At 36.1% G+C, this 17600-nt stretch overlaps 3 protein-coding genes across 3 annotated transcripts; all 3 read left to right on the top strand.

Annotated features, from left to right (window-relative positions):
* Positions 1 to 229: 229 nt before the first annotated feature.
* On the top strand, positions 230 to 8749 carry LOC116293417 (uncharacterized). Its single transcript, XM_031700839.2, has 7 exons — positions 230 to 531; positions 2189 to 2319; positions 4238 to 4324; positions 4672 to 4799; positions 5668 to 5906; positions 6774 to 6862; positions 7113 to 8749. The coding sequence occupies exons 1-7, from the start codon at positions 373 to 375 to the stop codon at positions 7396 to 7398; spliced, it is 1119 nt and encodes a 372-aa protein (XP_031556699.1). The 5' UTR covers positions 230 to 372; the 3' UTR covers positions 7399 to 8749.
* Positions 8750 to 10058: 1309 nt separating this feature from the next.
* On the top strand, positions 10059 to 15494 carry LOC116293414 (transcription factor Jun). Its single transcript, XM_031700837.2, has one exon. It carries the CDS (start codon positions 11627 to 11629, stop codon positions 12731 to 12733), a length of 1107 nt encoding a protein of 368 aa, XP_031556697.2. The 5' UTR covers positions 10059 to 11626; the 3' UTR covers positions 12734 to 15494.
* A 107-nt stretch (positions 15495 to 15601) lies between these two features.
* LOC116293418 (uncharacterized) lies at positions 15602 to 17430 on the top strand. Its single transcript, XM_089036793.1, has 3 exons — positions 15602 to 15757; positions 15915 to 15948; positions 16952 to 17430. The coding sequence occupies exons 1-3, from the start codon at positions 15602 to 15604 to the stop codon at positions 17428 to 17430; spliced, it is 669 nt and encodes a 222-aa protein (XP_088892919.1).
* The last annotated feature ends 170 nt before the right edge of the window (positions 17431 to 17600 follow it).

Here is a 17600-nt window from a genome sequence, read left to right as displayed (position 1 = left end):
TCGGTAAAAAGTCGGAGGCTTCTCGAGTTTACGAATATGACCCGACAGAGCTATTAAATCGTTGTTTACTGTCATTTAGCGGGTTTTTTGTCCAAAATATATTCAAGTCAATGTTTGTTTTTCTGTTTTTTGGTTAAGAATTTTTTGAAGAGTTATCAGAGTGTTAAAAATACTTCGTGGAAAATGGGGAAGACTATCAGGGAACTGGGACGAGGAACAACGTGTCGTCAACGTGAAAGTCGAGTCTTACTACATACGTCGTTAGGCGCCGTACTAACAGCGCCGTACGTAATGCATAGAATGTGTCCATGATCATCTAGTATTCTCAACTACATTGATTGTATCAAAAGAATTATATCTTGTCAAGTAGATATGGATGAAACAAAAGAAAAGCAAGAAAACAAGAACGAGTCATTCCTGTTCGATTCAAGCTTATTCCAAGACGTTCAACTGACCAAGGTTTTTGCTCCCGGCATTCTTGCTGCATTATTCTATGGAATCGTGTCAGGATCAATGTCATTTATAAATAAGGTAAATTTTCGAAAGTTCTTCTAACGAGTATAGGCCTTGGGCTTTGCTTGACTTTCTTTTAGTGTTTTTCGGCTTCATTCTTAAATATAAAAAAGTAAGCTTAAACAAATTTGCATGCTAATTAAAATAAGGAATTAATTAATGCTACAATTCGTGAGTTTATTTAAATAATAATTATTATTATTACTAGTCGTTGCAAATTGAAAGTAAAATGCTGCGAGTAGTTAATACGGGATAACGGTGATCTGATTATCAATGGGCGATTGGTTTGATATAGTAGTTGCCTCAACTAAATGGGCGATTGGCTTGGTTTGTTTGCATCGATGCATGCAATGTTGCACCGTGTGTCAACACCTTAAAGGCTCGTCCAATTTTGAAAACTTTCGAAACATCAATCGTACCTATTAACTTTGAATTGTACTCGAGATTGTGCGATTTCCTATACTACTAATAATAATAACCCTTTATTGGGTCACAAAAAAATTGGAACTTTTTTCCAATCTTGCCCATAATTATTTGCTCATTTCATTTTTATATGTAAGCTTTAATAGGTCTTTATATTATGCTGCACATGTAACTTAATTAAGAAATAATTAGATGAGGAAACTTCCTATGACTGCCAAAATTAGATGAGGCCCCTGCCGAGTCCTATTTAATCAATTTTGCATTCAGAGGAATTTTTTGGAGTCTAATTATTTCTTATCAAATCATTAATAATTCATGAGGAAAACAACACAACAGAAATCACAACCGTGAAGAGTGTTGTAAATCTGATACAAAACTGTGTTCATTTGCATAAACTTTAAGTTGGATTTTCTTGGCCAAGTTCACTTAAATTTTGAAAATTTTAGTGAAACACAAAGGAACTAACCTAGACGTTTGATAAGTCATATACAGTATTCCTGTCCGTGTTGTATCAGATATACAATCACTCGGCTACGCCAACACAGCCACTCATACTGTATATATTACTTAAAGACCCATTGCCACTTACCGTGATGCTCCGTGGTCACAGATGAATTTCGTGGTCCATGAAATTCAAAGATTCATATATTGAATAATAACTTCATATTAAATCCTTTTCCAACATAGCACTAAGGCACAAATATGATTCTTTTACATTCTTTTAAGAGTTTATTCAAAAGGTTGGGATTGTTTTTTCAGTGGTGACATGATTCAAAATTTAAACAAATTGTGATGCATCACGGTAAGTGGCAATGGGTCTTTAATTGGACGGCAGGCATGGAGTTCTATGTAACATATACAGTATGAGGCGTAGCCAAGTGATTGTATATCTGATACAACACGGACACGAGGCATAGCCGAGTGATTGTATATCTGATGCAACACGGACATGAATACTGTATATGACTTATCAAACGTCTAGGTTAGTTCCTTTGTGTTTCACTAAAATTTTCAAAATTTAAGTGAATTTGGCCAAGAAAATCCAACTTAAAGCTTATGCAAATGAACACAGTTTTGTATCAGATTTACGACACTCTTCATGGTTGTGATTTCTGTTGCGTTTTCCTCATGAATTATTCATGAGTTTGATAATACCTGTTACAGTAATTTTATTTCTAGCACTAAATATGGGATTAATAAGTAACTAATTACAACTATGAACCTTTGTGGTTGTTTTAACATTTCATTTCAGATTCTACTGACATCCTATGGGTTTCATTTTCCAAATGTATTAATGTTAATTCAAGTTACGGTCACATCAGTGATCTTAGAAGTACTGAGAATGGTTAACGTTTTGAATATACCAAAATACACAATGGAAAGGTATTTTTATAGAAATTATTATTCACTGATTAAAGAAAACTTCATTGGGTAAATCAGATAAAACTGAGACTTTTTTCCCAATATGGCCCGGACATAAATATACAGCTGATTACATATATATATGGCCGTTTCAAATATAAATACAAGTATATCAAAAATATATCAGACAGGGCAGGATATCTTTCTTGATATTTTTTTCAGAAAGCCCTGATGATAGACAACTCAAAAAAAATATGATGGAGGCTATCCCATAATTTTTGATATGCTTTAGATATATTCGTATATATATTGGAAGCGGCCATAATTTTTGCAAATGGCTGCATATATATATACACAGCGATATGCAGAAATTCTGATCCAACCAAGTATAAAGTATATATTTATATCGGGTGCATTATGAGTAATAGACTCGCGGGTTCAAAGTGGGATTAAAAGTACTAAAGCGTTGGCTGGCGTTTTGTTTAAGATAAGTTACCTTTCAAAACAAAATCCGCTTTTTCCAACCAGAAAAAGAATTCACCCTGCCTAGGACTCAACAGTCGGCGTTATTTTTTCAATATAAACCACTGTTTATTCTATGCTATTTTGATTAATACAAACGGTTTTAGTGCAATGATGATTAATATTCAAACTTTTGCTCTCGTTAGTGAACTTGTTTTGCATAAAATTGCAAAGCTTTTATTAGCTTGAGCCAAAAGAGAGAGAGAGAGAGAGAAATAAAAGAAAAAGTAACCACAAAGAATCACTTAAGTTATCAGAGGAGAAGTGTAAGATTAACCTCCATTTATCTAGAAATTATATTCAGCCTGTTCATCAACTGAGATTTGACTAAGTTGACGCTCAATAACAATAACACGGTAGGCTACGAATAAAGCAAAATATCCTATCCAGAGTAGCTCATGGACAATTTTTGTACCACTTTTGTCATAAGTCATATTACTGACTGTTTTGGTTTTGCTGGCCTCGGAGTGGTTGATTGTTTTAGAAGGGCACATATAAATAAGTGAAGAACGAGTTCAGAATTGAGCTCAGCTCAACCGAAACTTCCAAGAAGAGAGATTTCAGAACTGATTTTAAACTCAACCAATTGCAAAACTTCCAACATTTCACTTTACATCAATAAAACCGTTTACAATAAGACATTTTTTTCTAATAGTGTAGAGGTATCAAAGAGTGAACACATTCCCGCCTCTTGACTTTAGCGCTGTTCATAAACAACACTCGGTAGGCCAGCCAACGCATTGGTACTTAGCTTTGAATCCCGCAGGTCCATTACCCATAATGCACCTGATATAGTTATATACTATATGCTTGGTTGGATCAGAATTTCTGCATATCGCTGTGTGTATATATACATATATATATATATATATATATGACAATAAAATGATCAAGCAAATATACCATATTTCCTCTATTTAGTCCTCAGCCTCTAATGATTAAGCCTCCTCCAGTCTGAGGCCAAAAATTAAAGTGCGTTTCTGGTTTGGTATAACGTACAACATGCAACAAAACCTTCAACCTTTTTGAAAAAGCTGTATATACTTATATAGTTGAACATTATGTATTTGAGTGACATACCTAGGAATATTTCACAAGGCATATGTATTTTGTAAATTCCTGTGATGCACAAGAAACCTCCAGAAAAATGAATACAACTGACAAGTTGGATATTCCATGGTGTTCCATGAGAAAGCATTATATTAATATTTTGTTGCAAACCATTGAAAATACCTTTATAGGGTTCTGCATGATGGGGAAAAAACACTGAAATACTTTTGAATATATGGTTTTCCTGCATTTCGTATTGGCTGTACATTTTCAATAGAGTCAGTATATGGTAGAAATGTTTTGTAATTTTACACCAAATCATATATAAAATTATTTGAAAACATAACTTGCATGCTTTTGGTTCTAGGGCTATGAAATTTGCAATTCCATCTGTGTGCTTTGCTCTCCAGACAGCATTAGCCTTAAAGGCTTTAACCATTTTATCAATTCCAATGTAAGTATTCTGCAACATCTAGTTGTAGTAGTTTGAAAATATGTGCAGTTCAGACACATATATGGTGACCTTTAGATCCAACAACAAGCATGTGATCAATGAGCAGTACGAGTTTTATAACTGTGCACGTGGTTAACACTAAATCGTAGTTGATTATCATCTAAAGTTTCAATCTACATACACAATCATGACTACAAAAAGATAGTGCCTCTCTTTAAAAGTTAAAACTTTTACTTGTACTCATTCTCGTACTCGTTGTCAGATGCTTTGTTTTCATCCTCTAGAGTTTTCAGTTAACAGAGTGGCACTTTCATGTTTTTCAATATTTGTGTGTATTGTATTTCTAGGTATAATATCTTGAGAAGATTACTGCCAATTGTTACATTAGTGTTTACTCGACTTATACTTAAGAAAACCCCTTCCATAGTGATTGTACTTGCTATCATAATGGTAGTTTCAGGATGTGTTATAGCAGGTAAATAATAAGTTATTTCCTTCATAACCTGGTTAAGTTAGACACAACTTGCCTCACCTCTTGCCTTCTCTCTCGCTGCTCTATCACCAATAGCATATATCACTCTACCACCTCCAGCACCAGCATACCACTCTACATCCAGCACCAGCATGCCACTCTACCACCATCAACAACTTCCCTTCCACCACCACTCTATCTCCACCACCACCAGCAAACCACCCTATCTCCACCACCACCATAAGCATACCACTCTACCACCACCAACAACTTCCCTTCCAGCACCACCACCAACTTCCCTTCCACCACCACCACCACCATCACCAGCATACCACTCTACAAGCACCAACAACTTCCCTTCCACCACCACCACCACCACTCTATCTCCACCACCACCAGCATACCACTCTATCTCCACCACCACCATAAGAATACCACTACCACTACCACCACCACCAACTTCCCTTCCAGCACCACCACCAACTTCCCTTCCACCACCACAACCACCACCACTCTATCTATACCACCACCAGCATACCACTCTATCTCCACTACCACCACCACCACCACCACCAGCATACCACTCTACCACCACTACCAGCACCACCACCATCAGCATACCACTCTACCACCACCACCACCACCAGTATCACCAGCATACCACTCTACCACCAGCAGCACCACCACCACCACCACCACCAGCATACCACTCTACCACCACCACCAGCTTACCACTCTACCACCATCAGTACCAGCATACCACTCTTCCACTCTACCACAAGCATCAACACTGCCCAACATTCAAGAAAACCCGAACAAAAAAGGATAATCATACAAATAAACATTTTTTGGTTTTTTGTTACTCTTCCAGGAGTAGGAGACTTAAAATTCTCTACAGATGCATATATTTGTGCCTTAGCAAGTGTTTTTTGCCAAGCATTTTACTTGACATTTATACAAAAAACCAATGTTGAAGAAGGATTATCAACGATAGCTGTTCTTCACCTCAACAGTATAAATTGTATTCCCATTATGTTTGTCTATGTGATAATGACCCGAGAAATTCAACAAACCACTAGTTTTGCAGGGTACAAAAGTGCTGGATTTGAGGTAAGTAGATTAGATCCCACATGATGTTAATATTGTTGTGTACAGGCTGCCATGGTGGAATAGTCCCCTTCACAGTTCCCTGTGCCATCTTGAAAGGTAGCCATGCCTTTGCATTGAAGCGAGACGAACAGTGAGCTTGCAATGATATTATTACCTTTTTTAACACCTTGGACAATTATTCATGTCTCTCTCATCGTTTGTCTTGCTTTGATGCAAAGCAAAAGTGCTGGATTTGAGATAAGTAGATTAGATCCCACCTGATGTTAATATTGTTGTGTACTGGCTGAGAATTAGTCCCCTTCACAGCTCCCTGCACTATCTTGAAAGGTAGCGGTGCCTTTGCATCGAAACAAGTAACATATCAAAGGTCATTCATTGTAACTGCCTGATGAGTATTTTATGATCATACAAAACAGACCTGTAGCAATAAACCAACAAATCAATTCTAAAGCCTTGAACAATAATTCTTACAATATTTAATGCTGCTACAAAGTTAAGCTCTCTCTGAAAACTATACTAGTATTAATCAAAATTAGAATTATATATATATCAACATTTATTATCCAACTATACTCAGTAGAGTAAAAATATCACAGGAGAAAGCCTGGACCAAGTACAAATGTCCTGTAATATTTGTACTCTAGGTTATTTTGTACAGTAAAAAAACGGTTTTTGAAAATCAATTCAAAGAAGAACATTCATTTTGAAGCCTTATTTTGGAAAAAAGTAAAATCCATCTGATAATAAATAGCTCATTAGACATTTTAGGGTACTGCAGTTTAAAATATCTAATAAGATATATATATTTGCTGCAATATTAGTAAATTAATAAATCACTGATAAATCATAATTTTAACGTCTTCACAGATAATTCTAATTGTGGATGTTCTTATGGGATGCGTATTAAATTATTCACTTTTCCTTTGTGCGACAATGAATTCTGCACTAACAACAAGGTATAGTGACTCAATTAACAGCTATTCTTTAAACCTTGTTTTAATTTCTCTACCTAATATTGATCATTTGCAAATTACTTCATCGTAGCTACACCTAGATTGTTTGTAGTAAAGGATTCTTAATTTACCCTCCTCTTTGGTAAAGTCAGGGCCGAAGCCACCGATAGGGTTGGTCCGGTTTCAGGGTTGAATTAACAGTTGAACATGGCGGCCATGTTTATCATGATGTGTTTATTTATCTTTAAAACAGTCTTGTGGGAGTCGTCAAAGGTGTCTTAACAACTTTTATTGGTTTCTTCACATTTGGTGGTGTTCCTGCAACATTTCTAACCATTACTGGTATAGCCCTTAACACTTTAGGTAGTGTTTTGTACACCTATGGCAAGTACCTTGAAAACATAGAGAAACAGATCCATAAGCACGTCCATGAACAGTCTATAGAGATACATGAAGACCCTAAGGTAGCCAATGGAATGGTTGTTATTAATGGTAGTACAGATAATCCAGAATTAAAAACAATCAAGGTTCAGTCATGATAACCAAAAGTCATGTAATACATCAAACACATGAAAGAGTGTCTCATCCGATTTCCAAACACCGCCGAAGTGAGTTGAAAAAACGAGGCAGAACTTTTTTTTACCAACTTCAAAGTGTTTGGATAGAGGATGAAGCACTCTTTCAAGTGATTGTTATGGCTTTTTGAACTATTAGTAATTCTTGGAGAACAAATTATTTAAATCATAATTTGCCCAAATTTTATACTTATTAAGAACACATTTTCAAACCTCCTTACAGTAACGCTAACTAGTGATTTTCTTTGTTTCGTCCTCATGAATTAATTGAGTTTGAGAAGTAATTCAAGTATACTATTCCATTGAGGGGGAGAGGAAAGGAGGGACAGAGGGTGTGGGTACACAGCACCTCTTAGTTCCTTATAATGCAATGATATAATCACAAGTTAATTAATTAAATTCAATATTCCTAATTAATTTACTCAAACTAGTCAGTGAAAACTGTCATTTAAGTCAATAACTACTATATTTTATAAATTTTAACTTCGAATTCCTAAATAGGAGATGAGATTTTATTTCTAATTTTTAACACAAATTTCAAATGCTAACTAGTTATTTGATTTTTTTTATTTATTTATTTATTTATTTATTTTTTGTTTTCTTTGAGAAATAGGGACGACCAATTTTTTTCAGTAAGATATGACTTATTTTTGACAGCTTTCCATGTTTGCGTTGTTTGCGCGTTTTTACCGTAAAAAGTGGGAACTTCGACGTGTAGGGATGGTTAGTCGGGGACCCCCCTTTTTTATTTGCTTATTTTACTTCTAGTATGATGTTCTTTCATCGTGCGAAAGTTTTGAAAAATCTGCCGATGGGAACTTTTGCACATGAACATTCTTAAGTCAGTAACGTAGGTTTCCCACTTTACGAAAGCCACTCTATCTAGCAAAACAGCTATTAGTAATTTTCAATAGAACTAACATATGTATTTGAATTAAGATTATATATCAAGTATTTAAGGTAAATCTTTTTATTTATTTATTTATTTAAGTCAATATTCATACAGGCACATCTAGTTTAGCAATGCTAGTTTAAATAGAGTCTTCAATAATCATTGACAAATCGCACGTTTTTATAATGCACCAATTTGCTTATTTTGCCCACCAACTTCCAAGATATGCTTCGCTTTTCAGGCACAAAGGTTTTAATGTGAGGCTTCGTTGCATAATGCTCAGTAATTTGTGACAGGAGAAAAGAATAAATCTAATTTAGCACGTAGCCTCGTACTGAAACCTTTGTGCGTGCAAGCGAAAAAGCATATCTCAAAAGTGGACTCAGTGTTGTGTTCTTCCGTCAATAAATATAAATAAATAAACTTTATTTATAGAGGATAACACTTGACAGTAATCAGTTCAACTGATTAACTCGTGGTCCTCTTTTAACGTCTCTAGTTATTAGGGACGGGACACACACACACACACACACACACACAGTTCAAAAACGTTGTCGTCGACTGGCTCAAGCCTACGCGACTGGACCGAAAGGAATATCGGGTAAAAATCACTGAAGCTGTTAAATATTCGCTCTGAATTAATTGTTCCCGCTAGTAATAAGATAATAATGGCGAGAAACAATCCATGAAATGCATGTTTTCGGGTTTAGGGAAAGAAAAACAAAGTGGTTATGATTCAGTTCACAATTCCGAAAATATGAAGGCATTATAAAAACGTCTCCTTCAACACTTCCCGCTCGCCTACGAAGGTTTGTGCTGTAAAGCAGGCATAACTAGTCAGATAAAATTATGGAGTCAACTCGGCTTCAATGATTACTACCCAGAGTTCTTTTCGGTCCAGTCGCGTAGGCTTGAGTTGGTCGACGACAACATTTTTTGAATTACACACACACACACACACACACACACACACACACACACACACACACACACACACACAAACACACACACACACATGCATGCATGCATGCGCTTAAAAGTATTTAGATATCAAGTATTTATTTGTAAAATAGCCAAGAATTTCATGAAGGCATGCACCAAGCAAAGACGTGTAGAGTATGCGAAACTGAGGTATTTGCTTTTGTTCTGAATGTTCTGCTCAATTGCAAGTAATATCCACTTGAAGATCCAACTTGCAGATCCAACTTCATTTTCTCACTATGAAAAGAAGCTTGCGTTGGCTTGCGCCAGTGCTTATGCTTGTGTCGCAGTAAGATTAAGGTGTAATTAGTTAAATGCAGGGCGAAAAAAGGGAGCCCTCCTTCCTTCCACCCTGTTAAATGAGATAGTAATATGAGCTAATAGGATAGAGTGCTCTTACTTAGCCCGTGAAACAAAGTATGATTAGTGTCTAACAGTCAAAGTGGTAAAACGAGAGAAAACATTTATTTTCTATTACATATTTATTATCCTTGCTATTTTTTCATGGGCCAAGTAAAATCACTTTAAGGTATAAGGGGTGGATTTGGTCCGCATACAACCTAATCGCTACCTCAAATTGTTAACGGATTTTACAATATTTTTCCATAAAAGTTTCATTTGTGAATATTGAATGGATAGAACTTTGGTGAAATAATGATAGATGTGTTGATCATCACAGTGAATGAGCGATCTAAGCGAACGCTGTAAAGAAAGACCTGAAAAAACGATTTCAGGCTTCAACGGGAAGCCCGTAGCCCGTTGAAGCCTGAAATCATTTTTTCAGGTCTTTCTTTACAGCGTTCGCTTAGATCGCTTATTCATTGTGATGATCAACACATCTATCAATGTTTCATTTCTTTCATTTTCTAAGAGCTAAATAAACGTAGTTTTCGAACATCCATTTAGAATTGTCAGTTTTGGAACACTAAAAATGTTATTGGGTTTCTGGTGGTTTCTGCAATCTGATTGGCTCTCAGCAGTGCGATTTTATCATAAGCCGTACCATTTTGAGTTGTGAATTGTCCTGTAGTTTCTTTATTGGCCAATGAAATTGCAGGAAACATAGAATTTGACCAATTAGATCACAGAAAGAGAAACCAAAAAAGAAAAAAAATTTGAGTAGAATTTCTAGGTGAGAAACAGGGCTCTGGTACGAGATTGGTTGATAGTGAAAATCAGTACACGTAAATATAGAGCGAGCATGCGCAGTGGAAAATCTCGTTTAACCTTGCGTACGCTTTGAGGATGCCCATCAATAACCGCTGATCCCAGTAAACATATATGGCCGCTATCGCCGTTATGGGGAAGAAGATCATGAGAAATGTATAGAAGAAATAATTGAAACAAATGATCACTGTCCACTGATGTCGCAAATCAATGCATTTTGCTCAGCCTCGTCCAGTTATTGTTTATTTTTGCTTTCTCAATTAAACGCGTCTCTCACTCTGAAAAGATCTATAGTACCTTTTAGAACTATAGTTTATTAGTAAGCTTTATTTTTCTTACTTTACCAGTATGTTTTACTGTCCTGCCAATCAGATTTTTTTCAGATATTTTTCCGTGCATGACAAATTGACCTTTATTAACCTAGCTAGTTCGTCTCACTCATTTAATCGAGCTTAGTAAACACATATACTGAAATTGAAACGCTGTAAACCATGTAAACTTAACTGTTTTCTGACGTTATCCGTCTGGCTTTCACCGTCGATCAATTTACCCGACTGCTCAATTTACGTAAATTACACCGACCTCCGAAATAGTTAACTAACTTGTTTTTAATTATATCTTTAATCAGTAATAATTTTACGAATAAAATATAAAGTTTGAAATAATTGATGTGACAGATGACCGTTGAGAATATTATAGTTCGTAAACAAAACAACCTTTGGTCGTCTAACTCAGAACAAAGTTTAGGCGGGAAAATTGTCCACCTGTCAACCACTTTAAAGTTGACTGAGGTCATTTTGCGTTATGAAGCGTGTGACAGGTAGTGATTGTTAAAGATTAAAAACCAATCACTCTGTTCTCCAATCAAAACAGATCCTGCTAGTTACCCTAGATACGGCTTCTTGACCAGTAACGGCCGGGTTAGGTGACATAAGTGTGAAAGTATGGTATGATACAAGTGCAAAACATTTCAGTGAATTGAAGGTAGGGGGGCCGTGCCGTGCCGTGCACGATCTATCCTTGGTTGACCAAGGGTTTTTTTTTCGAGGTTACAGTAAATCATTTAATTACATGGTTGGCTGGAGGAGGCACATAGAACGCAATGTAGCTAGGGGAAAGAATAGTTTGAACTAGTAGTTGTAGTAGATTAAAATGGAAGAACCACAGGATACAACTTTCTATCAGGACGAACAGATCTCGTCACATCTCATGCCACATTATCTTTACGATAAAAATGAACTGCAGCTGAATCTACATCCTGTAGCTACAGAAAACAAGCTCGAAGGATTGAGAAAGAATGCTACTCCCTCGGAGCTCCGTTCGCCTGATTTTGGTCTACTTAAACTGGGCTCTCCGGAACTTGAAAAAATGATCATGTCTCTGCAAGGAACTGTTACGACTAACACGACGCCATGTTCGTTTTACAACACAATTTCACACGCTTCGATTAATAACAGCAGTGATAACTATTCACGCGGATTCACGGAAGCCCTTCAGGATTTACATGATAAGCAATCAACAGGAGAAAGCTTGATTGATATAGCGGATAATGCGGCCAGTACTGACCCCTTCTTGGGAGAACCATCCGTTCATAATAGCGGATCATTATTGAACACAAATCCAACATTACTCAAAAACACTGCAGAACCTTTGATTTATTCAAACAGTTCGACACGGAACGCAGAAACGACTGAATATTTTGCCACTAACAGTAATGTCTATTCAAACTCTAGAAGTACTGCAATGTTTAATCCATATTCTCAGCCTTGCGGAAATACAGGATATCAAGGTGTTTTTTCCTACCCTCAGGAGAACTTGGCTTATCAGGACCCGTACACTAATGACTCTAATACTGCGGCCTTGCGTGGTTTTTCGCCTTTTTCGCCCTACGGTAATGTCCTTAACCAACAAAAACAAGATCTTCAGCCTACTTATAAAATAGATCCTGGACAAACACAGATTATGGCAGACCCTGGGATTTTACAACCAATTGATTTGGAAATACAAGAGGTTGTAAAAAGAGAGAGGAAAAAGCAACGAAACCGTGTGGCCTCTTCGAAATGCCGAAAACGCAAACTTGAACGGGAAGCGAGGTTAGAAAACAGGGTAAAAGATTTGAAAGAGAGGAATATAGAGCTGAATGCAGTCGCGAATGCTCTGAAGCAACAAGTGTGTGACTTGAAGCAAAAGGTGATGGATCACGTTGGCGAGGGTTGTCAGATTATGCTCGTCCACCAGTCACAAATGTCAACAAGCTAGGTTTATTTGGCATCTCTCACGGTTCACCTGTCGTTGTTTATCTCTGAATCGATAACCGTGTAATCGAATTGATGGTCTTTCGTCTACCAAGACCAACAAACCTATACTCCAACGAATAGCTATGTTTAAAAGGTTTCACAAATTTTCTTTAATCGCGAGAATTCAGTGATTCCATTTCAGTTACTTTTTTTACAAAGTTCTCTCATATTTTCACCTGAAGTTTAAAAAAATGACATCATCCGAGAAAGATTTTTGGGCTCTTTCGAACTTCTAGATTTCAATACTTGGAAATTGATATAATATCTAAAATTAAAATATAAGTCTAAATCTGGCATATTAAGTAATAAAATTCCCAGTATCATCTAGGCAATTTAAAATAAGTCTAGCCGAAATATATTTAGTAAATCTCGTAGATCTGTAATTCATCTACATTAGATGCTTGATTCGTGTATTCATTTTTAACTAATATTAATTCATGATATATAAAAAAAACGGGTTTTGTATGAATAAGATCTGTTTGCCGGAAGCACCGAAAACAATTTGTTCCCAAAAATGGCTTTCCATTGGAATTTTGTATGATTCAGCCAATCACGATGCTTGGTTATAAATTGAGCGGGAAAAACAATTCGCGTTTGTAAGCGTGCTTCCGTATATCAAAATTCCGCCTCATAGTTATCAGTAAATTATAGAAATATATAGAATAAAAGAAAGAAAATATGAGCCATTGATATTATATTATTTTAACTGCAAACAATCATTGCTATTCGCTTCCGTGTAATCAATTTTGACCAGACTGCATTTTTTACACCTAGCTTTTGCCGGCCACCATTTTGTATTTACCTTCTTATAAGAAATCTCAAACAGCAAAGTTGTTAAAAACGACTTTAGAAAACGAAGGTTGAGTGCGCAATACTAACGCTTTTGCTTCTTAAAGCGAAAAAGAAAATTAGTCCACAAACACATCAAAAACACTTTTAATATTTCCACTTTATTTAGCATGTTGCTTGATTTTTTTTAGCCGTTCGCATGCCGAGTTTATTTTTTCAGTCAAATTAATAATGGTACAGGTAAATTCATTGATTAAAATGTAATGAGCAAATCTCTGTAAAAAGAAATTTGCGTTATAATTTAAGTAAATTTAAGCGAGACAAGTTTTGAATAAGGATACATCTACGTACATGCACAGTTACATTGCACTCTGGACGATTTGTGGTACTCGCTATCGTATTCATTGTCTGATGTCAGTAACAAAAACAAGCTGCTTAAAATATATTTTTCGAGTTCGTACAATACCGCTGTGTTCCTTGATTACAAACTCAAGGTTAGCCTCCTCTCAGTGTCTAAATCTCCACAAATACCAATGGTACGTGAAGTGAAGAATGCAAAGACTTTGAAAATTCCACAGACTTCCACATGAACACATGAATGTTAATCACAAAATTGAGACTAAGGCCCCGTCCACACGTACCCGCAAATTTTTATATCCGCAATTCTCATTTTACGGATGCGGGTTGCGTCCATACGTTCCCGCAAATTTTTGTGTCCGTATCCTCAAATTTTGCGAAAACGGATACGTGTGGACGGTAAAAACGATTCGAATACGCTGCGTGTGGACGCAAACATTTTCATATCCGCAAAAAATAATTTGCGGATACAAAAATCTCCGGATACGTGTGGACGGGGCCTAACCCTGAGCAAAAAAATTTCGAACCACTTAAAAAAATATTCAATACATTCATGAATGCACCTAATTTTCCGAAATCGCTTGATTAACCATTAAGCAATTGACTCCAAGTCATCTAGTTTTGCCTTGATGTGTTCATGGTATTTAATGACCTTATTTTATGAATTCCAACCTCGCCTTTGTAGCTATGTTTAAAGGTTGAAGTGAATGAGCTTTTATCATAGGTCCAAAACTCCCAAAACTGACACGGTTGTACGAAGGGTGGATAGCGCTATCGATATCCCGGAGGATGCCGCGATCATTATCCAGAGGACAACTCGATGCTGTCATCCAATAAATTCAGTTATCCGCTGGATAAGATTTATCCGTCGGATATCGCTATCCATGCACCCTTCGCACGAGCGGGCCCAGAAGAAGAGCACCATAGCTGGAAAGAGCGTATTTCATTGATAAAACTGTGCATAAAATTTTAAGGAAGTCCGAGATCAAAATTTTTTTTTTTTAATTTCGTATGAAAACATTCGCTGGAGGCATATAGTGAATTTCTTACCACCAAAAAAGTTAAAGTTTTTCTATAAAACTCACACTTTTCAAAAATCATATCTTTGCGATTTTTTTAACAACTTATTTCCTTAAAACTTTACAGATTAACTGCTTTTAACATGCTCTTTTCAGCTATGGTAATTAGTTTTCTGTTCTCTTTTTCACTAGTTTAAAAATACCTGATAAAAGCTCCTAGCATCATCTGTACTTATGAACATACTACTTTAACAAAAATGTTTTCCATTTTCCATTATCAGTACTTGTATAAAACCACCAGTCGTCAAAATTTGTTTCGTTTATATTTATAATTGTCACGCTTATTTTTAGCTTTAAAAGAAATAAACTTTTACTCAATACCATTTCCTATGCCTCGTTCTTTCTGTATTCCTTTTTTTTCCCGCCAAAGGACTAAATAATGGCCGGATCTAGTTAAACCGACCAATAATAATGCCGGCCGATTGCATGCATGATATTGTGTGGAGGAAAACAGCTTTGAAGGACAAAATAATCATAAATAAAAAGTTTAAACAAGAATTTTTACGCGTTTCATTGTTTTTAAAACGGTCGAGGCTACAGTACAAGGAGAAGGAATATTTGCATTAGCTTCCTCAGATGATTTGCAAGCCACTTTGATTTAAAAAATGGCTTCAAGACTTTCGTCTAAATCCATTCCAAGATTGTTAACCCTTTTGATGGTCCTTATTGCTGTTGTTTATACAACAGTTGAGTGCTTGTCTAATTCTTCAGCGAGAAATGATGGGATGGAAAAACTCCGCCAGCGTCGTGCCCCAGTTACAGTGAATGACCTTCACAAACTGATCAAAAAGCTAGAATTGAGGTAAGAATCGCCTTAAATTTTTGCTCTATTCGTATCTTCGTTGTTTTAATTCATCCCATGTTTTTTGTTTTTTGTCTTGTTTTGTCCTATCGATTTATATTTATTCACTCTTGTAGGATGAATTAGATCCAGTCACAGCGCATGATACTCGTAAGAGGTTAGAAAAATATTTCGATACCACTCAAAAATATTGTTCACGCAAGGGGATAATTATCAATGTTAGAGTAATTTTACTTGGCTCGCAAATTAAAATTATTAGTATTAGCGCGTAATACATAAACCTACAGTACTTTTTAATAGTTAGTTTAAGACAAAAAATATATAATACAAAAGTGTACAAAACTCAACAAATATATTTCCTCTTACTCTTCTTTATTATGATTTTGTAATTTAATTTTTTTTCTCACAAACTCAAGATGTTTATTTATTTCATTTTGTTCATCATATCACATACTTTGTTTCCTCCACATAATACTTCTTGTTTAATTCTTGCTATATCATGTAGGTAATAAACTATATCTAGTGCAAATCCAATTACGTACTAAATCTGTGTAAAAGCTAATTAAACGCTAGACATAAATATAGGTCTATATTTATACAGCTATTTCAAAAAGGTTGAATAATGAATATTGCATTCCAAGACCGAAGTGCATTGTGGGTCATAGTGACATTGTCTAAAGTAGGATAAATAATAATTATTCGTATTCTATTTTCAGTGTATTCCATCTGAAACAATATACTAACTACATGTAGAGAGATAAATGCTGTATATTAATTAATTTTTATTTCAAATTAACGATACCCAAAATGCACTTTGGTCTTGGAATGCACTATTCAGTGAATTCACTATTAGGAGTGGTGCATGACTTCGTTCTCAGGCTAGCTGACGCTGTTTTACTGTTAAAGATAGCAATATCAGATTGTTCTAGCAAATTACTTATGTCAATATCTTCAGAAATATAATTTGGTTTCGTACCGACGTTCTCTGCGGCCTTGGCTTGTTACTTGAGGCTCTTGGTGCGACAACGATCTTCGAAATAGGTGTATATCGATCATATCTTCTTGTCGTATTGCAATTAAGTTTATACTTATATATATATCAATTAACACGGTTGAATTCCAGGCGGAAAAAATAGTTATTTTTTTGTTTAAGGTCGAATTGGAGGAGAGCTGTACACGCATAAAGGAGGAGGTGCCCAGTATGTCTGTTTAACAGAACATCCCACATACGCTAATTACAAAGATGGCCTCGGTTCAGAAAGCGGCAACATGTGGGGCACAGAATATGAAATTCCAGGTTTTAACCCTTTTTCGACAGGAGGACTTAGTCAGCACGATGCCGTCTGTGCTGTGTGCCACGTAAGAACACGCGGTTCTCAGCTCATGATCCCTGGGACTTACATCTGTCCCTCGGGCTGGACCCGCGAGTACCATGGCTACCTCATGTCCGAGAAATTTTACCATCATTCCAGCCAGTACATCTGCGTTGATAGAAATGCTGAGTACGTGCCTGCAAGTGGAGGAAACCGAAATGGAGCTCTTCTTTATCTGGTAGCAGGAATTTGTGGTGCCCTACCGTGTTTGCCCTACGTCGAAGGGCGACAGTTGACCTGTGCGGTATGCAGTAAATAATATCGAACTCATTGGAAAAAAGAGTATTTGAAAGCTAAAAATTTCAATGCCGTTCAGTGTTTCATAAAATCAGCATCAAAATTTACTGATATCGTAAGAGCCGCGTAACAAGAGAATGCTAAAATAAAACAATTACTAATCCCAGACAATAGTCCTTTTTGGGGGAGGGG

This window comes from Actinia tenebrosa, unplaced genomic scaffold, assembly GCF_029948245.1.
Source record: "Actinia tenebrosa isolate PJP-AT-01 unplaced genomic scaffold, QUT_ActTen_1.0 PGA_scaffold4__44_contigs__length_22323623, whole genome shotgun sequence".
Taxonomy (NCBI): Eukaryota; Metazoa; Cnidaria; class Anthozoa; order Actiniaria; family Actiniidae; genus Actinia; species Actinia tenebrosa.
This window is presented reverse-complemented; position numbering and strand designations above follow the sequence as displayed.